At 44.3% G+C, this 24,148-nt stretch overlaps 1 protein-coding gene and 1 non-coding gene across 4 annotated transcripts in view; both read left to right on the plus strand.

The window, feature by feature from the left end:
- Nucleotides 1-3,773: 3,773 nt before the first annotated feature.
- frmd6 (FERM domain containing 6) overlaps nt 3,774-24,148 on the plus strand; it is a 33,441-nt gene continuing 13,066 nt past the window's right edge. The window contains exons 1-4 of one of the 3 annotated variants that reach the window (XM_061843908.1): nt 3,774-5,099; nt 19,997-20,215; nt 21,723-21,813; nt 23,771-23,850. In XM_061843908.1, the coding sequence (XP_061699892.1) occupies nt 20,117-20,215; nt 21,723-21,813; nt 23,771-23,850 (270 nt within the window). In that variant the 5' untranslated portion in view covers nt 3,774-5,099; nt 19,997-20,116. Of the gene's footprint in view, nt 5,100-7,502; nt 8,643-11,474; nt 11,660-19,996; nt 20,216-21,722; nt 21,814-23,770; nt 23,851-24,148 lie in introns of those variants that run through there. The other 2 variants (XM_061843909.1, XM_061843910.1) reach the window with 2 other exon arrangements.
- Nucleotides 23,902-23,984, plus strand: trnal-uaa (transfer RNA leucine (anticodon UAA)). The gene has a single exon. It is a non-coding gene; the product is annotated as a tRNA-Leu (tRNA).

Here is a 24,148-nt window from a genome sequence, read left to right on the forward strand (position 1 = left end):
CAACAACAACAACAAAAATGGACACTTCTAACTCAGAACTGCCACGTTCTGGAACACTGTGACACAGCGCAACAGACCCCGCCTCGGAATGTTGTGCAGAATGAACAGCAGGGTCCTTAAACGCAACCAGATGTTCCTTCCCCATTGAAAGCCTCCTGAAAGTCCTGCGCTGGCCCGACCCGGACCGATCCAGCATGCGTCACCGCGGGCGAAGCCCAAACCCGGATTTTTCAGGGGGCTTAGCTAAACGCGCCCTTCTTCCCTCGCCTCACTGAGGTAACTGTTTCTATTCTGAGGGCCTCTTTAGTTCCGATGTTGCCATTTCATTTGGAGGCGATTAATGCTGCCGGCGTGTCATTTCGAAGAGCCCTCGTTCTGGTCTGAACGGGTTCTTGTCTGCGGAACGCCAACCCTTTGTAATTTATAACCGGTCAATTATGATACAGTTGGGCGGCACGGTGGATCAGCTGTTAAAGCGTTGGCCTCACAGTTCTGTGGACCCGGGTTCCATCCCGCCTGTGCGGAGTTTGCATGTTCTCGCCGTGCCTGCGTGGGTTTTCTCCGGGCACTCCGGTTTCCTCCCACGACTCAAAAACTGCAACATTAATCGGACACACTAAATTGCCCGTAGGTGTGATTGTGAGTGCGTTGTCTCAATGTGCCCCGCGATTGGCTGGCAACCAGTTCGGGGTGTACCCCGCCTCCTGCCCCTCGACAGCACTCCCCGCGACCCTTGTGAGGATAAGCAGCAAACAAAATGGATGGATTTTTTTCATAGATTTTCACTACTTGCAGTCAGGCCTGGCCCCTGCCCTCCCCGCCCCCCCCCCCCCAAATAGAAGTGGGGCATTCTATAACAATCCTCACAGGCATATATTCTTTATCCTCTGCAGAAAATCACTGCGAAATCTTACCGAGTCACTTACAGTCGTAGTAGAAGAAGTATACTCTTCGTTTCTGTCTGCATGATACTGCCCCCCAGTGGCCGGGGCGGGCACACCACAAGGAGCAGCGCAATGAACCTGAATTAAATTATGATGCATAGTGTTCAATTCAATTTGATTATGTTTGTTACTCTGTTTTTATATATATTTTCTAAAACCCTAACGAACAAAAAACAAACACCTTCCAACGGAATTCGGCCATTCGAGCATTTCCATTCATATCGACACTCTAAATTGCCCCTAGGCGTGATTGTGAGTACGACTCTTTTGTCTCCATGTGCCCTGCGATTTGCTGGTGACCAGTCCAGGGCGTGCCCCGCCATAGGCTCCAGCACTCCCCGCGACCCTCGTGAGGATAAGCGGCAAAGAACATGGATGGACGGATACAGTACAGCACACCTTTCATACTAGAAATTAACTGCCGCTCACAAGTTCCTCAGAAAATCTCAGATCAGGTGAATCAATGGGAGAAATGGTTTTCGCATCTCAGTCAGGGAAGCGTTTTGGGGAATTTGAGAAGCCTTCGGGTGGTAACGGGTTCCGGTGGGGGGGGTGAGACGCCAAAAGAACAAAGGCAGCGAGTGCAGATTAAAGGCGGTAATAAAGGCGGCGGCAGACTGGGGAGCGCGTTGAGGTTCCGCCGTGCCGGAACTGCAGATGAAGTTGATTTCGGGGAGGGTAATGACGAGCGCGACGACTCCCACGCCGAGACGATAAAGCGCCATCCCGTTGAGACCACCACGACGTGATTGCAAATATCTCCAGATGCGCAGAAAATCAAAAAACGAGTGAAAACGGTGTGAAAAAAATGCACGCGGGGTGCTCGCTAATCGGACCGCATTTGGCCATGTTGCCTCCCTTGCCACCAGCGTCCGCCAAGGCCAGATTATCAGATCTGAGCAATTATCCCGTTCGATAATCGGGTGGTGATCGGACTGATTTTTCAAAAATCTGAGTTATTATCCTGTGCTGTGGATTGCCTTAAAAGTGGTAAACATTGAGGGCCGACGATCGCTAGTGTTAAAACTGTTCAGTATTAAAATTGTTGCGATCGATGGTCCGGTTACTGTACATGAACGATCATCCTGTCCGATTATCATGTGGTCTGGGGTGTGCGCGTGGTCAAGTCATACAAAAAAAAAAACGATTATCGGACGCCTGTGAAAGATTATCGTGGGGTGTGTTCATAATACTTTTTCTTCCCTGATCTGCTACGAAAGCGATCGGGTCCGACAGTCATAAATAGTAATATGTATGATGTTCAATATTTCAAATGGGGTACACACAGATAAAAATATGATCAAATATGATCATTTTCCCGATTATTTGACGTGAACGATTACCCTTTCCGATTATATATGATCGTGTGGGGTTTGTTCCTGCCCGATTTGCTCAAAGATGACAACCATACACGCTAAAACTGTTGAATATCTAAAACGGTGAACACGCATACCGACAATCGGGCCACCGACCGTCTCTTTCGTCGTCGCCAACAAAACGGAAGCACGTGGAAGAATCCGAGGTCGGAGCGCACCTGCGAGGGTTTCGACTGGCACGGTTTGTCAGTTTTTTGGACTTTGGACCCAGAGGGTCGAAACCCAAACATGTCTTGGCTGTAGCCAAATATTTAATCTGAGCTCGCAGTCGATAGGACAGCTCAAGGATGTTAATATCGTTTGTTTTTCTTCAGGTTATTCACACGGATTCATATTTCCACGCCAGGGAATTTTTTTTCTCTCCTGATGGATGATGAATGGGGAAGAAAATGCTTAGCAGTTTAATGACAGTTTAATGTGATCATTTATAAAATTGCAAAAAAAAAAAAAAATATTTGGATTGCTCCCTCTTATATATGGTTTGTTTCACATGGATGATTTTTAAAACATTTTAGTACATTATGTAAGTACAAATATAATATATATAACTATAAATATTCCTACAAGATATTAAAATGGATTAGTTGATTAGTCATGTTTTAAGATATATTTTATTTTGATAATGTTTTTACATTTGTATTGTATTTGTGGCTGACTGAGATTAATTTCTCCAATTTTATTTTTCAATGTATTTTTTCACCTGATTAATTTTGTATGTAATGTTTTTTTATTTTACATTATATTTGGCCGACAGATGATTATTGGTTTTATTTTATTATTTTTTTCATGATGGATTTTTTTTTTTTGTGTGTGTTGTAATGGTATTTATTTTTGTTCTGGATTATTATTTTGGCCCATTTACATTTTTTTTGTGTGTCGGCAAATGAATTTTGTTAGCATTTAGCAAAATGTTGTTTGGCGACAACGTACTTAGACTAAAAACCAGCGTCAACCGGCGTGTTGGTTCCGGAAAAACTGAAGCGACGCCGCTTGTAACGCAAGTCAACCCTGTGGTCAGCCACATATTCAGGGAATGTTTTTACTGCAGTTAAGTGGGGGGACTTTAACAGCAGGGAGGGGCGAAGGGGGGGGGGGGGGTTGCGGAGTGCACCCAAGCCTGAATTTACACTCTCAGGTGACACGTTTGGACTGCACAGTCTACGCTGACCACCAAACAGTGGGTGGTGTGGAGTCTTGTAACTTTTTTGACATAACAAATAGTTTAGTTTTACAACTGGTGTGACTTAGTAAGCTGCTGTAATATTAGCTGTCTTTCGCATGTGATACAAAAAAAAAAAGATTTGACTGAGTGTTTGGATATTGTCTGTCTACATGTGTTCCTCCAACTTTTGTGTTCAAGTATCCCTTCCGTGTTATCCCATGAATGGTGTTTTCCATATCGGGGGATTCTTTTTTTTTTTTTTTTTTTTTTTCGTTTTGACTTCAATTTTTTTTTTTTTACAGCGAAACAACTGAATATCCATGGCGGCACAGTGGCGTTAGCCTCACAGTTCTGAGGTCCTGCGTTCAATCCCGGCCCCGCCTGTGTGGAGTTTGCATGTTCTCCCCGTGCCTGCGTGGGTTTCCTCCGTGCACTCCGGTTTCCTCCCACATCCCAAAAAACATGCAACATTAATTGGACACTCTAAATTGCCCCAAGATGTCATTCTGAGTGCGACTGTTTGTCTCAATGTGGCCTGCTATTGGCTGGAAACCAGTTCAGGGTGTACCCCGCCTCCTGCCCGATGACAGCTGGGGAATAGGCTCCGGCACTCCTTGCGACCCGTGTAAGGATAAGTGGCTAAAAAAATGGATGGATGGATGGATGGATGGATAAAAATATGTGGTTGTGAGTGCTTGGATATTGTCTGTTTACGTGTGTTCCTCCAACTTTTGTGTTCAAATATCCCTTCTGTGTTATCCCATGAATGGTATTTTCTATATCGGGGGATTCTTTTTTTTTCTTTTGACTTCATTTTTTTACTGCAAAACTGAATATCCATCCATCCATTTTCTGACTCGCTTATCCTCACAAGGGTCGCAGGAGTGCTCCGAGCATATCCCAGTTATCAAATTGCCCCGAGGTGTGATTGGGAGTGCGACTGTTTGTCTCGATGTGCCCTGCGATTGCCTGGCAACCAGTTCAGGGTGTACCCCGCCTCCTCCCTGCTGGGATAGGCTCCAGAACTACCCCGCGACCCTTGTGAGGATAAGTGGCTAAGAAAATGGATGGATGGATGGATATATTTTTCAGGCTTTTGGTTAATCTTCTTCCAGACTCATTCATATTAACCAATTTTTTTTCTCATTGACTATTTCTTGGGGGGAGGGGACATTTTTTTGACCTACGGTTTTTGGCGGTGCTTATCCTCGCAGCGACAACAGATAATCTGGCCCCCCCCCCATCTTTTTTTTTTTTACCTTCTGTGCTTGCACAAACAAAAATAAGGTGCCGACCGAGTTTTGACATGCAGGTAAGCATCCGCTTTCACCCTAATGGACTCGGGAAGTGCTTCTTGTTACTGACAACAACAAAGTGGAGGAGGCCTTTCCGTGTGCGCCCATCACGGGTGGGGGTGTGGTTGCGTGGGGGGAGGGGTCCTTTAAACTTGCCCTTTTGTTTGCAGACGCAGCATCAGCACAACTGCTTGCTCAGGATGATTAATATACTTTCACCTTGACGGCAACACAAACGCGATAGCAAAGTCGTTCACGCCGCTGGGGGTGTCAAAAGTCTCGGGACGCCTACACGAAGGGAAAGTGCTAGAACGTAGCGCAGGTAAGCAGGAATGTTTGATACCACTTTTTTTTTTTTTTTGACAACAGTACAAATATTCAGTCCCGATATTGAGTACCAATACTGATACAGAAAACTTCAAATAACATGATGGCAAACTGTGAAGGGAGATCTTTCTAACGCTTTGCCACTGTGTCAACCCATTGCAGCATAGCGCCAACTACTGGTGAGGAGGACATAATGTCAGATTTTATTATTATTATTATTATTTTTCCCTTACCTATCTGTAGTGAGTGATTTTTATTTTTTTACCTATTTTATATGACTTTTTGGGCAACTGACTTAAGTTTTTTTTAAATTCATATTCAGACATTACTTTTTCAATTTAATTCAACTTTATATTTTTGTGGATTTCAGCAAGCATCAAGCGATCAACTTTGCCTGAGTACAAGTATTCACTCCTGATACTGAGTACTGATACCACAAATACTTTTGATATGGAAAATTTCAGTTCACATGATGACAAACTGTGAAGGGAGATCTTTCTAACGCTTTCCAACTGTGTCAACCCATTGCAGTGTAGCGCCAACTACTGGTGAGGAGGACATATTGTCGGATTTTATTTTCTTATTATTATTTTTGCCTTGCCTATCTGTAGGGAGTGATTTTCTATTTTTTTACTTATTTTATTTGACTTTTGGGGCAACTGACTATGTTATTTTTTAATTCACATTCACACATTACTTTTTCAATTTAATTCAACTTTCTATTTTTGTGGACTTCAGCCAGCATCAAGCGATCAACATCAGATTGTTTACAATCTACAATATCATTTAAAAAAAAGTCAGCGCTCATTCATCTGCTCAATGTGATCAACTGATGCCTGGGGGGCACAAAACACGCATAAATTTAGCATGTTTTCCTAAAAGGGGCATCAATAATCATGATGCATTATTTAGCAGCGACAACCATCATGAGTTCATCAAAATGTTCTTTTTTTGTGTGCCTTTAGTGAGCCTGCACAGTCATTTTCCCTCGCTCATTGCACATCGTGAGCTAATGACAAAAGCTGCTGACTGGCTCTCTCCGAAAGCCAACAGCGGCAGCGAGTCATTGGGCGCAGTCGGCGGGTCGCTTCGGGGGGGTGGGGGGCGCCGCAGAGCGCCCGTGTGCGTCCGCATCGACGCGGGCAAATTGCACGACCGCACCGGGGTGATGATGGCGATAATGACGATAAGAATAATCATCGTGTCGAACGGGCCTTACCGCACTCCCATTAGACTTTTATAGCCTGTCTGTGTTATGCTTATTTTTATCGGCCCTACTGTTGCATTGTTTTAATTTGATTTTACACACATAAAAGTGAAATGTTTTTCATTTACTATATATCATTTGAATATTTGCATGCATTATTTATATTGTACTTTTGTATTATTATACACATTGATTAAGTTCACGTTGCCTTAAAACAATATCTATCTATCTATTGATTACTTAATTAATTAAGTAATCCATCCCCCACAAAATCCCACATTTATTTATTTATTTATTATGGAATAAATATTCAAAGAATGTCTTTATGTACTATTAATGACTCATCTAGTGAGGCATAATTTTCTTTAAATTGGCATAATTTTATTTTTAAAATATTATGCCATGCAGATTTTCACTGATTTTTATCAATTTATTAAACCTATTGTATTTGGATTATGATATACTTTGCCACAATTTTGTATTTTTATTTATTGTAAAAACTATTTAAAATTTTATCCATAATATTCGAGACTTGGTCGGTGATGCTTCACTATTTTTATTATTATTATTAACAGTATTATATTTATTAATCCTATTATTCACTTCATTTGTTGTATTGTCAAAATTTCTATCAATGCATTATTTGTCTACAAACTTTTAAAAAATTTTATTATTATGGACTTTCCATTGATCAAGAATTTTATTTAAAATCAACACCAACCAGATTAATATTGTAATAAATGGAAGAAATATTAGCATTATTACTGTTACAACCGTTATTTGCATCATTATTCTTGTCGTTGTCGTTAATATTTTTACACCCTGGGCCCGGCCTACTGCAGTGTCGTACTGTACTGTATTGGGTTACCACGGCGTATTGTGTTCAGCGTACCATCTGGCGACATTCACTCCTTCACTCCGCCATCGCCGTCACTTTCTTCCTCCTTGTTCTGTCACTCTTTCTTTTCTTTGAGTCCAAACAAGCTGCCGAGTGTCCAGACGCGATGCCCTCGACAGGACTTCACCGATTCGTTTGTCTCGGGCAAAAGACAAGCGATTGCAGAAATTGTGATTGAGTCGTCAGAAAAATACAATTGGAAAAAAAATAATAATAAATACATGACTGAATCAAATAATGTGTTTTCAAGAATACAAATAACCCCAAAAGTTTAAATACAATAAATGTGAATTGACAAGAATAAATAAAATCAAGAATACTTAAAATACTAAGAAATCACTAAATTTAAAATGCAAACAAAATTAAAAAAAAAAAAAAAACTGTACTGAAATATTTAAACAACAAATAGATAATTAAGTCACAGTATGCTAAAAGTCCGAAAAAGGCTCTCTGATGGTTAGCAAGTTTTGAGTCCGGAGACCCCCGTGAAACACAAGAACACAAACAGTAACCGAGAGCATTCCGAAGACTTCCACACTTGTACGCGTTAGGTAGGGAGGTTAAAGGGCGGCGCGCAGTGGTGTGTGGCTAATTTAGCAAAAAACAAAAAAAAAGTGACGTGAATGGAAGCAACCCATTGCAACCTAAAGGAGGATAAATTGTAAAAAAAAGTAAAATAAAAACTCCCTTTAATTATCTACTTCAGCATGGAAAATTCATCCTCTGTAGGGTTTAAATCTGGTGATGAAGTTGCCACCACAAGTTGTTTTTTTTAAAAGTCCGTTTCACACCGTTGCGACTTCATTCCGGTGATTTACGACGAACATGGGGGGGCGTTTTAAGTAGTTTCCACGGTTAAAAATAAGATGGCCCACTTTCGAGTATTTTTTTTTCTCGCCTTGCTTTTATTATAGTTTTATATTTACACTGCCAATCTTCTCATCCAACCACGAAAGGAATGAGAGGCAGCCGTGGACGATACCAAGGTTGTACACAAATAGGGGTGAACCACAAATCGTCACTACGATTTTTGGAGATACTAGACGCTAACAACGCGTAATAAACAGAGTATAATATAAATACATCTTTAAAAGTGAACGCAATCAAATACGATAGCTTTCTTGGGTTGTTTTGTGGATTTGACGTCGTCCTTTTCCTCCGGTTCTCCCTTTCCGAGCGCCCCCCACACTCCAAACTCATGTAAGCCCAGAAGAGAAGCTCGAGTTCGGGCAGAATGTGGCGCGAGTCGACTTGCTAACGTGTTCTCCGTCGTAACAAGTTTTATTTTTTTTTTGTATATATCAATATATTTTCTCGACATTACGGATATGTTTTATTCCCACGTCTTTTCAACAATCACCACTAACAACCCCGCGTCTGGATTAACCTAGTTTTCAAGGAAACACGTCGTTTTTCTCTTCGGGAAAAAAAAGGTGAGTTTTGTGGTTACTAAAAAAACAACAACTTAATCCGTTTTGCTAGCTGTGAATGGGGCGTCACTGTTGGAAAGCGAGCTAACAAAAATGTCCACATTTTTATTTCATAGCGCGGTTTCATATTGACAAGTGGGCTGTTTGAACCCGTTGTAAAACCGTGTCTGGGCACGTAAGTCGATGATGCTTGCCAGCGTTAATGCGCAGGGGAATGTTGCCACGGAATTTAAGTTAGCAACTTTCTACATTTTTTTTTTATTTGAGGAATTTCGCGGCCTCTGCAAATTATGTAATCATATATTATATGTCATGGTGAAATCATGGAAAAGTCGTGGTTTTCTTTTTGGGAGAGACGTGCACATTCTTTGGAGTAGTGCTAATTTCCTCCCCCTGTTGTTGTGTAATTACTATGACATAAACAGGCGCGCGCACATTCATTCACAGGACAGAATGGTGTGTGTGCAGCTTTACAGGTGCCACATGAAAGGAAAATTCACCTTTTTTAAAGATAAAATGGGAACTTCTTTTCTTGCCGGGTTCACTGTAAATTCATGTCACTTATGCATTGTTGTGATTAAATTCTGGTGAAAGTGTGTGTAATATTGTTAAAATATGTGCAATATTAGAAAAATCATTGATAAATCAGGCATTCCTTAGGTTTGAAAACATTTCACACCCTTGCTATATTACACATTTAAAAACTTTTTTAAAAAAGTTTAAAATGGTCAACGTGACCCATCACATAAATGTGAAGATTATACTTATAATAATAATAACATATATATATATATATAATAATAATTTATTTTGTTTCTGCGGTCTACCGTTTTGTTTTGTTTTTTTTTGGTCAGTGCAAAAACTTTACAAATTTTATTTTATTTAATTTCATTTTTTTGGGCGCGGGCTGACTTTCAAATTGTTTTCTGTGTAAATGTTGAAACATTGCAACATGTATGTGTGCTTTTAAACAATTATTATTTTTTTTAATGTTCTTTCAATTTTCAGCTTTCACCCTCTCAGGACCAAATAAAATTTTGTTAAAATCTGATACTTTCAGAAAATGATTCTCTGGAATTTAAAATTTTGGATTATATTAAACCTGTTGCAAATCTGCAACCCCTGCCCGAAAAGGATTAAAATGGGTCCGTTTGGTCCGCAACGTAACAGGAGTGGTTGTACCCAATTTATATTGAACCCCCCCCCCCCCCCCCTTACAGTCCTTGGGAATGTCGTCATAGTGAACTTATTAAATGGTTTTGTTTTAATAAACCTGTCCCGCTCTGTATCTTAGTCAGTATGTATAACCTTAACAATTGCATTACATTGAAAATGGAACAGGACAGGACAGGACAGGAGCTATGAGCTAGGCAGGGCTATCGGTGTACAGTAGCGAGTCGAAGTTCTCACGTTCCATAATAAGTGTTAGATATTGTATTTCTTATTCTCAAATTTTGTTAACAAAGTGCACAGAAGTATTTTTTTAATGTGTCTGGACAGGACGAAAGCAGCGAAGTAGGAAACAATGAGGAAATGTGCGGACGAGGACGGTCACTTTGTGTTTTGATGACTCATTGGGACGAAGCGTTGGAATGCGGGACGGTAAAAGTCTTCCTCACGTTCCTGGGAACCGTTTGATTTACGTCGGCGTTTTTAGTCGTTAGCTCTGTATTCGCCGGGGAGTCACTCGCTACTTTAAGTCAACACCGCAAGATCGACGACGCGTGGGTGTGTATGGAGCAGGGGGGAGTAGGGGGTTGGTCGTGGTGTGGACTCGTTTTATACATTCTTCCTGTCCTGTGATACCTTGATACGAGTATAAATTGTTCTGTGATCACGCGAGCAACTGAAGTGATCAGTGTAAATCAAAAAATAGCAACGGGACAGGATTTGACACATTGGGCTCATCCTTACTCGGTTCGAGGGTCCACCGCAACAGATTTTAGCTGACACTGGGCGAGAGCCAGGGTAGACCCTGAAGCAGTTCACGGACTAATCGCAGGGCACATGTGGACAAACTACCATTCAAGCTCAGATTCGCAGGAAATTTAGAGTCTTCAGTTGACTGTACCAGGTAAGAGGCCCCATAGCTCAGTGGTTAGGGCATTGGTTTGGTAAACCAGGGGTTGTGAGTTCGGATCTCTCTCCAAGAGGGGTTGCGTCAGGAAGGGCATCCGACGTTAAAAACTGCGCCAAACAAATATGAGCTTTCATCTGAGATGACACGCTGGGGCGACCCCTAACGGGACAAGCCGAAAGAAACGTACTCAGTTGGCCTACCGTGTACATTTTTGCAATGTGCGAGAAAACTGGAGTACCAGAGAAAACCCACACAGACGTTGGGGAAACACGGAAGCAATGCCGCAACCCAGATTTGAACCCACAACTTCTGAACTGCAAGGCGGAGGTGCTTACCCGTATTCCCAACTGACATCCGAATGCGGAGTCTGGGTGGAATGGGCCCCGTCAACCGGAGTTCAACGCAGAATTTAGTAAATCAGTTTTGTGGGTTGCAAAGAAATCGATCAATCAATCGGTAAGTTGAGGTACCACCGTACTTGCGTAGAAAGATTGTTATTCGAATGAGGCAACTACGGCACTGGCAAGGATTGATCTAGTTTTCACCCTCCTAAAACTGCATGGACTGATAAACGTCTGTGACTTAAATAATCATACGTTTGAATCCTGTTTGTGAAACCTGACCCTCCCCCCAACCCCCCCAAAAAATTTGCTCAGCTCTTCCTGCATTTGTCTCTTCTTCCTTGGATTGTTTTTTGGTTTTTGCTCCGCTCAGGTCCTTTCAAGGAAGCGGACCGTTTTGTTGATGGTCGGACCTTCATTCCGCGTCTTGATAGCGCGCCGGTTTTCATTCGGGGTTTTTTCCTTCTGCCGGGATGACCGGCTGATAGATTGGCTAGCTGGCCGGCTACCAGGCGGATGCGCGCAGCTGGACTGCTGTTACACAGTCCCAATCTTGCAGTTCGGCAGAAACTTTTGCCGGGAAACCGGACCTCTTCCAGGTATGAAAAAAAAAAAAAAAACGCTCACACGGGGAACCAGGTTCAGGCCGTGGATCAAAACAAGCATGGTTCTCGGGCTTTGCTCTAATTGCAGCTCGCGTCTTAACCCTCTCTTTAAAGGCTGTCGCGCTCTATTTCGAGCGCGCGTAATGGCCGGGTTGACGTCTGTGCGGCGTGTTGCGGAATTACTCACGCGGTGGTGGTGGTGGGGGTGTTCAGGCTGAAGCGCCGGGCGGGGAGCCGGGTCTGTCTTAACATGTCCACTTGTGCTGCTTTGCTATTGGTGTATATACACACAAATGTGTGTGTTGTTTACATGCTCGCTTCTATCCAAACAGCACGGTTAGCATCCACTCGCTAGTGAAGGGACGCTCCTTTGGTTTATCTGCGAAAAGACTCGTAACAAACTACAGTCGGGGTGGGGGGTATTTTTGTTTTTGTTTTGTTAGCTTTGCTTGACTCACTTCAGCTATTGTTAGCCCCAAGCGTCGATTATGTAGCGATACGTACAGAGTGTTCGCTAATCGAGGTCGGACAACGGGTATGACGCTTTTGGGATGAGTCCCTCCCGCGCAGCGTTGCCGTGACAGCTTCCACTCCCTGGTGACACACAGAAGAACCATCTCGGAATTAAACTACATTCCTACTTTACATATTTACCTTTTTTCTGTACTGCACTAGTAGTAGATCAGTGGGCGGCACAGTTATGAGGTCCCGGGATGAATACCGGACCCGCCTGTGTGGAGTTTGCGTGTTTTCCCCGTGCCTGCGTGGGTTTCCTCCGGCCACTCCGGTTTTCTCCCACATTCCAAAAACGTGCAACTTTCATTGGACTCTCTAAATTGCCCCTAGGTGTGATTGTGAGTCCGACTATGCGCCCTGCGATTGACTGGCAACCGGTTCAGGGTGTAACCCCGCCTCCTGCCCGTTGACATCTGGGATAGGGTCCAGCACTCCTGTGACCCTCGTGAGGATAAGCGTAAGAAAATGGATGGCTGGCTGGGGATCTGGTAGACTCGAGCCTGCTTTAAGACTCAGAGAACGTTTTCATGTTTTGGTCTGTCAAGACAACTCGGACTCGGTCGGTCGGTTAGTTTTGGTGGCCTTGGTCCATTCAAGCTTCATCTACGTAGGTCTGGAACACCCTCATAACGTCCTCCGATTCTGAAATTTGTTTTGAGACAAAACCTCTCGCTCGAGAGTTGACTTGAGGCCGAGACGTGGCGCACGAAAATTCAATCCCTGACATGACTCACTCCCCGCGACCCTCGTGAGGATAAGCGGTTAAGAAAATGGATGGAAGGAAGTATATCAGTAGGGGTGACATCCTCTAGCCAGAAGATGAGCTGCAGTGTGTTTGGTTTTTGGTGTACACGTGCGGCTGGAGCATGGAATAAAGTACTTACGTTTCCTGTACCTTTATTACTATCTTTTACTACGTGGAAACTCTGCGAGACTTTTAACTGAAACTGAATATTTCAAACCCCGAAAAATCCAAATACCATAATTTCCGGCCTACGAGCCGCGACTTTTTTCACACGCTTTCAACCCTGCGGTTTATGCAGTGATGCGGCTAAGTTGTGCATTTTTTTTCTAACGCCCGCAAAGGGGGCACTCGAGCGGAAAAGGTAAGTGTGAGACCGGTGGAATACATGTGCCGAGGAAGTGACTTTTACCGGCCCTGTTAGCGGGGCGCGAGCATGTTACTGCCATGTCTCAGTGATTTTTACCAGTATGTTTTTGTTTTTGTTTTTACTGGCCCTGTTAGCGTGCACCAGCGTTAGCATTAGTACGGCTGCGCTAGCGTTAAACTCTCTGTGTACCGTCTTTCTTTGTAAATATCTCATGTTTCAATGTCGGTTTCAACGTGGGCACTTGCGGCTTTTAGACGGGTGCGGCTTATGTATGTACCAAATGGTATTTCCTTTACAAATGTACTGGGTGAGGCTTATAATCAGGTGCGCTCTGTAGGGCGGTATTACGGTACATAAATCGTCAGTCCCTCAAAGATAACAATGTCCCCGTGGCATCGCTCACATGTGTTCCAGTAAAATTGCTGTGATTGTAGCATTAGTAGCCATTTTTAACTACACAATATTGACCTGTACCTGACTCAATTCAGTGACAATACACAGTCGTAGCCAAAAGTACTTTATAAAAAGACAAAACCTTTCCTGTTAAATGTCAATCTGTACGTAAATTGATGTTGAAATCTGAAAATCTGTGTCTTGGTCGTTGGGAGATTAGCCTTAAAGCGTTAAACACACCAGGTATTTCCAGGCAATCCGTCCCGAAGTATCTTGACCGGCACTCCTGCTTAAACCGATACTTTAGCGCAATACGTATACACGGGAGTACATTTCCACCATGACGCCCCAAAAAAAGACATCAAGTGTGGGCCGCTTAACAGGCTTCTTCCTGTTTATATCCCGACTCTCGGCCTACCAGCTAGCGGATTTCAAGAGGAGCGAAGACGGAGTCGGCCTAAGGATGATCATCAAGGCTAATGCCGCCGCGTGACCGCCGTGATTTAGAGCCACTCGTCAAGCTCGGCGGCATTTTCTCCTCAGCTGAATAAACAGCTCCGCTGGATGCGGGGGGAAAAAGTCACGACCTTTCAAAGAGAGCCTTTTCAACTTCTCCGCGAGGGCACGATACAGCGGCGTCCGTAGACCGTAAACAGCCCCTTCCTCACGTGGTGATTAAAAGGCCATTTTGGGCACCGCGGGACAGTTCCGCTCAGAACGGGCCTTCTCCGTGGTCCAGCAAATAGCTCGAATGCGCATAATCTAGCGTCATATCGGGAGCTCGTCTTCGGAAAATAGATGCGCGATCGGTGCCAACGTTGCGGCAGAGATCGAGCCGGGGGTGTGGGGGGGTGCGTGCGGGGGCACATGCCGTCAAATTGGTCTGCATGGAGAGTGAAGCCTCCTCTAAAAATGATGCACAAGAAAGTTTGCTAAAGATAAGCAGCACATTTCAACAACTGAGTACGGTAGTGACTGTACCGTTCTGACGAAACCAAGATAAACTTTTTGGGGGTTCAGACGGTAAAGATGAGAGCGACCTCCACGTTCGACCTTGTGCACGTTTGCTCTGTACCTCCACGTTCGACCTTGCTCACATTTGCTCTGTACCTCCACGTTCGACCTTGCTCACATTTGCTCTGTACCTCCACGTTCGACCTTGCGTACGTTTGCTCTCTACAATCGCTCCTCTGACGGTTAACGATTGCTTTTGAACGCTCTTTTCCAAAGAAACATTTTCCGTAATTTTCCGGACGATAAGCCGCGACTTTTTTCACACGCTTTCGACCCTGCGGCTTATGCGGCTAAGTTGTGCATTTTTTTTCTAGCGGAAGCAAGGGGGGCACTGCGGCGGAAAAGGTAAAGAGTGGAATATATGTGCCGAGGAAGTGACTTTTACCGGTGACGGTCTGAGCGCTCCGCCGTGCTGAAAAGTCTCCTTGTGCTGAATGAGCATGCGTTACTAACAGGGGAACTTTGGGTACGTAGCTGACGCTTACTGGGAAATCTCCTGGTCTCATAGTTCCCCTTTATAGCTAACATACGTTATAACCTAACCTTAAAACAAAAGTTGATTAAAAAAAAAGATATAGACTAATATATACGTTCGCTGTGTTCTTCTTTGTGAGACGTCCACAGCGGACATGAACACTCACCGTCAAGTTGTCGATTGGCACATGTTGAAGCACGGATGGGGATGTTTCGGACTGGCCAGAAGTTTGCAAAATATACGCGCATGCGCATTACTCACAGAGAGACTTTGCAACACCAGGAGCGCTCAGACCGTCACACCCACCCTGTTAACGTTGCGCTAGCGTGTTACTGCCGTGCCTCAGTGATTTTTACCAGTATGTTTACGTTTGACCAGCCCTGTTAGCGCGGTGGCGCTAGCATTAGCGTTAAACTCTGTACACCGTCTTTCTTTGTAAATATCTCGTGTTTCAATGTGGGCACTTGCGGCTTTTACACGGCTGCGGCCCGTGTATGTACCAAACGGTATTTCCTTGACAAATGCGCTGAGTGAGGCTTACAACCAGGTGCGCTCTGTAGGCCGGGGATTACGGTACATGCTTGTGACGTTGAGGCAGCTCAAAGTTTTTGTCTACGTGGTACGGCAACCTTCATGCTTTTTACCTTGTACTGTGCCGTCCCTTCTGTACAATCCCCTCTTGGGGAAGCTGCATGAGGTTAATTTTTGAACGCCCCGTTCTCAGTTTTTCTAATCAGACGGCATTGTTTTGGTACAAGAGATACAGCAGGTGTCAAGCAATTCTGTGCACCTCGTAACATTCGTCCCGGGGATTTTGCTATGTACACTTTACTTGAAGCAGCGCGTGACTCATTGGCCAAGGTTTATTTTTTCAACACTTTGGTTCCAAGCGAAGAATCTTAAGACGTTCGCGAAGGCGAGGTGGCAGTCAGCGCAACCTCGAGTATCAATTGATTATGTGAGCGAATGCGGTCGGGTCCAGTTTGACCATTTATTATGCAGTTATTTGGACAGTTGCGTGGACGCTAACAAGGAATGCAGTTTGCGGGTGCTACATCCTGAATCAATGGTTGCCATTGTCGGAATGAGAAGCAGATGTGAGCGAGGAATTCTCCTGACTGCAGCACTCTCCCCCCCCCCCCCCCCCCCCCCCCTCCGAGGCCTGGCGTTTGAACACCACCTCTGTCTCTCTTCGCTCTGTTTTTATTCACCAGTGACACTTCCTCTACCTGCAGTGTGGTGACAGCCTCCTCCCGGGGCTCAGCTTTTTTTTTTTTTTTTAATCTCCAAAGGCGAGGAAGTTTTCCTTTTGACTCGCGTTTCCGCGCAGCTCAGCCGCTCTTCCTGTCAGAAAAGTAAGAAAGAGACCCGCATAGTTTGAGAAAGAGGCCCCTCGCCTTTTTGTGGGATTCGATGACGGGGCCCCCGACACCGAGAGGTTTGCCACGTTGACAGAATCTCTGCTCGCGAGGGCCGAAAAGGCCGCGGGAAGCTCAGTCGCCCGCCCCTTTTGTGCGACGACCTCGCGTCGGCGTCGCATCGCACTTTAGCGCGGCGTTAACGTGATTATCCGCCACTCTCTCCTCGCTCGGCCTAATTGGTTGGGGGATTTTTCGCGTCCTTCTGCGGTCTTTTGCGCAAATATTTAAACGCATTAGGAGATGACTTCAGCGGGTTACGGCTGACTCACGTCGGACTGCGCGCACACTGCGATCCTCGGCGTTTAACTCACTTTTTTGGGCCACACAAGAACAAGAATTCTCACATATCCATGAACAAAAGTCCATGTAAATTCCAACAAAGCCCCTAAAAATCCTCCACAAAGGGCACCGGTCTGCTAAAAAGCTTTCCTAAAGTTTATTTTGCGAGGATCTGTTCTCAGTTTCCCTACCTGGATCAAGACAAGTTCAAATAAATAAATGAAAACAAAAAAAAAAATCTGCACAATTTGGACTGGATTATGCAGGAATGGTCACAATTCGATCACAAGACAGCCGACCGTAGGCGCCGAGCCGGAATCCGTCCCACGTCAGCTGGACAGAAATCATTTGCCGATATCGCCCGCTGATAATAGGCCATTCATTCACGAAGAATGATTCAAAATTGTCTTGGTAGAACGATGACATTTGAACACCCCCGTAAATACCAAAAGGGGGAGGTCAACCCCCCCCCCCCAAAAAAAAAAATGGCAGACAATCACCACAACTATGCGACATCATATCGACATCATATGATATGTCAGGGCACGGTAGGTCAGCTGGTAAAGTGTTGGCCTCGCAGTTCTGAGGTCCTGGGTTCAATCTGCGTGGCTTTTCTCCTGGCACTCCGGCTTCCTCCCACATCCGAAAAACATGCAACATTAATAGGACACTAAATTGCCCCTAGGTGTGATTGCGAGTGCGTTTTTTTTGTCTCAATGTGCCCTGCGATTGGCTGGCGACCGGTTCAGGGTGTGTCCCGCCTCCTGCCCGTTGACAGCTGGGACAGGCTCCGGCACTCCAGCGACCCTCGTGAGGATAAGCGGCTAAGAAAACGGATGGATGATAGGTCAGCAATTATTCAGCAATCAGTGATGTTACTTTAAGTGGATAAAAAGAAAAGTTGATGAATGCAAAAAAAGTGATGAATGCAAGATTTTGAGCCTGGAACAAATTAATTGACTTTTTCTGGTAAGTGCGGGGGTGGTGGTGGTGGTGGTGGGGGGGTTATTGTACCCTTTTGATAAACACAGATGTAGAACCTTATGGCGCTTCTACGAGTATTCTAATGTCGGTCATTAGAAGTAGTTCACTTCTCATTAATCTCGTGCCAGCGTATGCTGGAAAGTAGAATTGTACTCATCCGTACGTCATATGTCTGTGCGTGTGTGTGTAGGCGTGTCATTTTATTCGGCGCACGTGCAAAAGAAGGCCTTTTTGCATTTACTTCTGAGAATGTTCACATTTCTTTGAAAGGCCTAAAAAAAAAATGCAAATTACTGTGCGGATAATACTAATTTTTGAGGGCGGAGGCTTGCGATTTTGGCAGGGGTGTATTATATATACCAGATAGAAAAGAAAATCCAGCCGGGAGAAGAATATGTATTTGAAGACGTGTTATACTCGAGATCTTACACTATCGTATGTCTCTGAGGACATTTTACTGTCGGAATGCGGTCCGCATTGAAAAAGGTGTGTTTGATTTTCTCAGCTGCTTTCTTTACAAAAGGCTAATTGTTTGTTCCTGATTCGGTTCCACCCCAACTTCCCTGATCTGTAATTAATGACAAGGCGGAAGGAAGCCTCGGAGGTGAGCGACTTCTAGAAAGAAGCGTCGATGCCCTGATTCTACTCCGACCTACTTTTGTCCTGCCTGAGAATTTTCACGCCCCTCTTAAAGCTTTTTTTCTACACGTCACACCGTCTCTCTTTGTGTTTCCATAGCGATCCCCGGCAATTCCACCAGATACCGTAAAAGGCCCCCACGAAGCCAAAAAGTTATGACTTAAATGCGACCAAGCATCGAAAAACACACCCAATCCCCGAAAAACTCCTCACAAAAGGCAACCGAACCCTAAAATCACCCCATTACCGTAATTTCCGGGCTACAGAGCGCACTGGATTATAAGACTCACCCAGTACATTTGTAAAGGAAATACCATTTGGTACCATACATAAACCGCACCCGTGTAAAAGCCGCAAGTGCCCACGTCGAAACCCAGATTGAAACGCGAGATATTTACAGCAAACAGAAAGAATTTTCAAAGTTTTAATACTTTATCTTAGCGTAACATAGCAAAAACATCGTAGTACGAACAAGGCTGGTAAAACAAAAAAAAAACATACTGGTAAAAAAAAAAAAACAGCTGCGGCAGCTACACAATAGCAACACGCTAACACAGCGCTAACAGAGCCTGTTAAAACAAAAACATACCGGTAAAAATTACTGAGACACGGCAGCAAAATGCTAGCACACCACTAACAGCGCCGGTTGAAAAAAAAACATACTGGTAAAAATCACTGAGACGTGGCAGTTACACAGCAGCAACATGTGAACACATCGCTAACATGGACGGTTAAAAAAAAACATACCGGTAAAAATCACTCAGCAATAACACAGCAGCAACATGCTAGCACAGCGCTAAGAGGGCCGGTTAAAAAAAAAAAAAAACATGCTAGTAAAAATCACTGAGACACGGCAGCAAAATGCTAGCACACCGCTAACAGTGCCGATTAAAAAAAAAAAAAAACATACCAGTGAAAATCACCGTAGTAATCACAGTAGTAACACAGGTGCAGTACGCTAGCGCAGCACTAACAGGGCCAGTTAAAAAAAAAAACATACCGGTAAGTCACTTCCTCGACACATATATTCCACCTGTCTTACTCTTACCTTTTCTGGTCGAGTGCCCCCTTTTGGCCGTTAGAAAAAAAAATGCACAAATTAGCCGCATCACCGCATAAACCGCAGGGTTGAAAGCGTGTGGAAAAACGTCGCGGCTTGTCGGCCGGAAATTACGGTAAGCGTAAACCCTCCCTGGAAAAGCGCTACCCGAGCACCTGAAATGCCGACGCCGATCACAATAATACAACAGACCTGCTCAAAACACCCCCTCGAAGGGCGACCCAAACCCCCGGAAAGCCCCCACAAAGTGCACAAAATCCTCTTTAAAAGCCACCGTGAAGTGCAACCAAACCCCCGCAAAGCACAGCCAAATCTCTTCAATATGCCAACGCAAGTGCAAACAAGCATCTAAAAATTCAGCGCAGAGGCTCATTTTTTAAAATATTTTTAACAAGCATTTTCACATCTCACACCCGTCTCGTCTTTGTGTCTCCACAGCGGTCCAGCGCAGCCAGGTGACCTCCATGCCCGTCTTCCCGGCGAGTGCCGAAGCGCGGCTGCAGTCGGCGCGGCGGCAGCGGCGGCGGCGTTAGCGGTACCGCCGGGTGGTGGTGGAAGATGAGCAAAGTGAACTTCCACAACAACAAAGCCATGCAGGACCGCCGCTGCGTCTGTGTCTTTTTGCCCAACGACGACACGCTCAACATCATCGTTAATGTGAGTCTAATGTGCACGCGGGAAACATGAAAAATGGCACTTTGAATTATATACGGTGAAGAAAAAAAGTATTTGAACACCCTCCTATCTCGCACGTTCTCCCACTGAGAAATCGTGGAGAGATTCTGAAATATTCATCGTCGGCGCGTGTCTGTTGTGAGAGAGATCATCTATGTATGATTTTTTAATGATTTGTGTGATACAGCTGCAAATAAGTATTTGAACACCTGAGAAAACCACACTTAATATTTTGGTACAGTAGCCTGTGTTTGCAATTACAGAGGTCAAACGTTTCCTTTAGTTCTTACAACAGGTTTGCACACACCACAAGCGGGATTTTGGCCAAGTCCTCCACGCAGATCTTCTCTAGTCAGACAGGTTTCTGGGCTGTCGCTGAGAAATACGGAGTTTTGGATCCCTCCAAAGATTTTCTATTGGGTTTAGGTCTGGAGACTGGCTAGGCCACGCCAGAACCTTGATGTGCTTCTTACGGAGCCACTCCTTGGGTTTTCCTGGCTTAGGGTCATCGTCATGTTGAAAGACGCAACCACGACCCATCTTCAATGCTCCGACAGTAAGAAAGAGGTTGTTCCCCAAAATTTCACAATACTCGGCCGCGGTCATCCTCTCCTTAATACATCGCAGTCGTCCTGTCCCCCAAAGATTGATGCTACCACCCCCATGCTTCACAGTAGGGACGGCGTTCTTGGGATGGAACTCATCGTTCGTCTTCCTCCAAACACAGTTTGTGGAATTATGACCAAAAACTTCCATTTTGGTCTCATCTGACCACAAAACTTTCTCCCATGACTCCTCTATTTATTTTTTATTGGCAAACTTAAGACGGGCCTTGACACGTTCTGGTTTAAGGAGGGGAACCTTCCGTGCCGTGCATGATTTCAAACCATGACGTCTTAGTGTATTACCGACGGTCCCCTTGGAAACGGTGGTCCCAGCTCTTTTCAGGTCAATGACCAAGTTCTGTCGTGTAGTCCTGGGCCGATTCCTAAACTTCATCAGGATCATTGAGACCCCACGAGGTGACATCTTGCACGGGGTTCCACTACCGATTGAGATTGACCGCCATGTTTAGCTTCTTCCATTTTTCTAATGATTGCTCCAACAGTGGACCTTTTTTCCACCAAGCTGCTTGGCAGTTTCTCCGTAGCCCTTTCCAGCCCTGGGGGAGTTTTATGACACAAATAAATTGTTAAAAAAAATCATTATTGTGATTTATGTATTTTTCTTTTCAGATTACCTCTTTCACATGCACCTATAATAAAAATTTCAAAGCCCGCTATGATTTCTAAGTGGGAGAACTTGCGATATAGCAGGGTGTTCAAATACTTATTTTCTTCACGGTGAGAGTCCAAGAAGGAATCAAATTCATATCTCAAGGCACTATTATATTGATTGAGCCATGAATGTAGCTAGTATATCAATCTACAGGTATTTAGTATCATGTCTAAATGATAATCCCCCCCCCCCCCCCCACACCCCTCCCCAGGTGAAGACCCTGTGCCAGGAGCTGTTGGTCCAGGTGTGTGACCTCCTGAGGTTGAAGGACTGCCACCTGTTCGGACTCAGCGTCATTCAGAGTGAGTCTGCCGTTCGTTCGGTATCTCTTTTCTCGACTCACCGGAGCCTTTGATGGGGGCGGCCGCGCCGTGCCCGTCGTGGCCACAGACAAACATTTGCAGCCCGGCGTTTCTTCTTCTTGGCCGGGAAAAGCGCGGCGGATCCTAAACGTAGCACGTCTCACCTAGCTGTCACGGAGGTTTTCCGCAAACCCGAGCCTCCCGCTTTCCTGACTGGTTCCATTGTGCGGCCGGTAAGGATCTGTACGAGTCGCCGCGCGGGTGCGTGCGCAGAAAACGACACGTGATGCAAAAAAGTTCTGTTTTCGGACAGCTGGGCTGCGGATGAGCCGGCGACTGGTTCGGAGCCAGAGGGTCTGATTGCGGGACATTCCGCAAGTGTTTGTCTGAGCGGCGTGAAATCCCCAAGGCAAACAGCGGCCACCCGGCCGCTTTGTGACCCCCCACCCCCCCCCACCCCACCACCACCACCCACACCAGTCGTCGCTTTGACGCCGTTTCTTTCTGTCTGTCTGTCTGTCCAAAATGAACAGCGATTAACAACCACAACAAGTGTTTTGTTTTTTTTTTTCATTTTTATTTTTACATTTAACACAGACTAGGTTAGTGATTGTGGAATTTCTGCAATGGTGAAATAATTTCTTCTTTCTTTCATTATTTCATCGTCATTGTTGCTGTCCAATCAAAAATGCGCATACTGGCTAGATAGTAGATAGATAGATAGATAGTAGATAGATAGATAGATAGATAGATAGATAGAAGATAGATAGATAGATAGATAGATAGATAGATAGATAGATAGATAGATAGGTAGATAGATAGATAGATAGATAGATAGATAGATAGATAGATGATAGATAGAAGATAGATAGATAGATAGATAGATAGATAGATGATGGTTGGGTAGGTGGTGGGTAGGTGGATGGAAGGACTGATAGATAGATAGATAGATAGATAGATAGATAGATAGATAGATAGATAGATAGATAGATGATAGATAGATAGATAGATAGATAGATAGATAGATAGATAGATAGATCGCTAGCTAGATAGATAGATAGATAGAAGATAGATAGATAGATGGTTGGGTCGGTGGTTGGCGTAGGGGATGGAAGGACTGATCGATGATAGCATAGATAGATAGATAGATAGATAGATAGATAGATAGATAGATAGATAGATAGATTAGATAGAAGATGATTTCGATAGATAGATAGATAGAAGATAGAGGTTGGGTAGGTGGTTGGGTAGGTTGATGGAAGGACTGATAGATAGATAAGATAGATCGATAGATAGATAGATAGATAGTAGAAGCAGATAGATAGCTCGATAGATAGATAGAGGTTGGGTAGGTGGTTGGGTAGGTGGATGGAAGGACTGATAGATAGATAGATAGATAGATAGATAGATCCTAGATAATAGATAGATAGATAGATTAGATAGATAGATAGATCGATAGATAGATAGCTAGCTAGATAGCTAGATCGATAGTAGATAGATAGATAGATAGATAGAAGATAGATAGATAGATGGTTGGGTAGGTGGTTGGGTAGGTGGATGGAAGGACTGATAGATAGATAGATAGATAGATAGATAGATAGATAGATAGATAGATAGATAGATAGATAGATAGATAGATAGATAGATAGATAGATAGCTAGATAGATAGATAGATAGATAGATAGATAGATAGATAGATAGATAGATAGATAGACAGCCCACGAACTCTGCCTAGCGCGTACATCGAGTGTTCATTCAAATGTGCAATTCTGCTGATCTCCAATGTATGCGTCCAGCGTAATTTTGCAAGCAAAATCAAATGAGATTTAACATGTGACGTTTGTGTCATAATGAGTCATCAGATTATTGTTTTTTTTTTTTAAATACTGAAAATGAAAACAATGAACAAAGACAGAGAAGAAACTCGTGAATTGAGAATGTGCCTTTCTTCCCGCAGATAATGAACACATCTACATGGAGCTGGATCAGAAATTGTCCAAGTACTGTCCCAAGGAATGGAAACGAGAAGCCAGCAAGGTAGTACGCGAAACTCTTTGACTGTCACGGTCGCCCCCCTGTTCACGGAGCACCAGGATGGCCGAGTGGTTAAGGCGTTGGACTTAAGATCCAATGGACAATAGTCCTCGTGGGTTCAAACCCCACTCCTGGTATTATTTGGCCGCTTTGAGCACCTCACCTGGATTATGTGATATCTGTTCAAAGTTCGTCAAATCAATCAGCGGGAAGTTTTTTTTCCGTCCAGTCCTCATCGGTATTGCGTCGCCTTGAGCCCGTCACCAAAGCTCCAAGCGACATCAGTCGGGCGCTTAACATC

Source organism: Syngnathoides biaculeatus, chromosome 15 (assembly GCF_019802595.1).
Source record: "Syngnathoides biaculeatus isolate LvHL_M chromosome 15, ASM1980259v1, whole genome shotgun sequence".
NCBI lineage: Eukaryota > Metazoa > Chordata > Actinopteri > Syngnathiformes > Syngnathidae > Syngnathoides > Syngnathoides biaculeatus.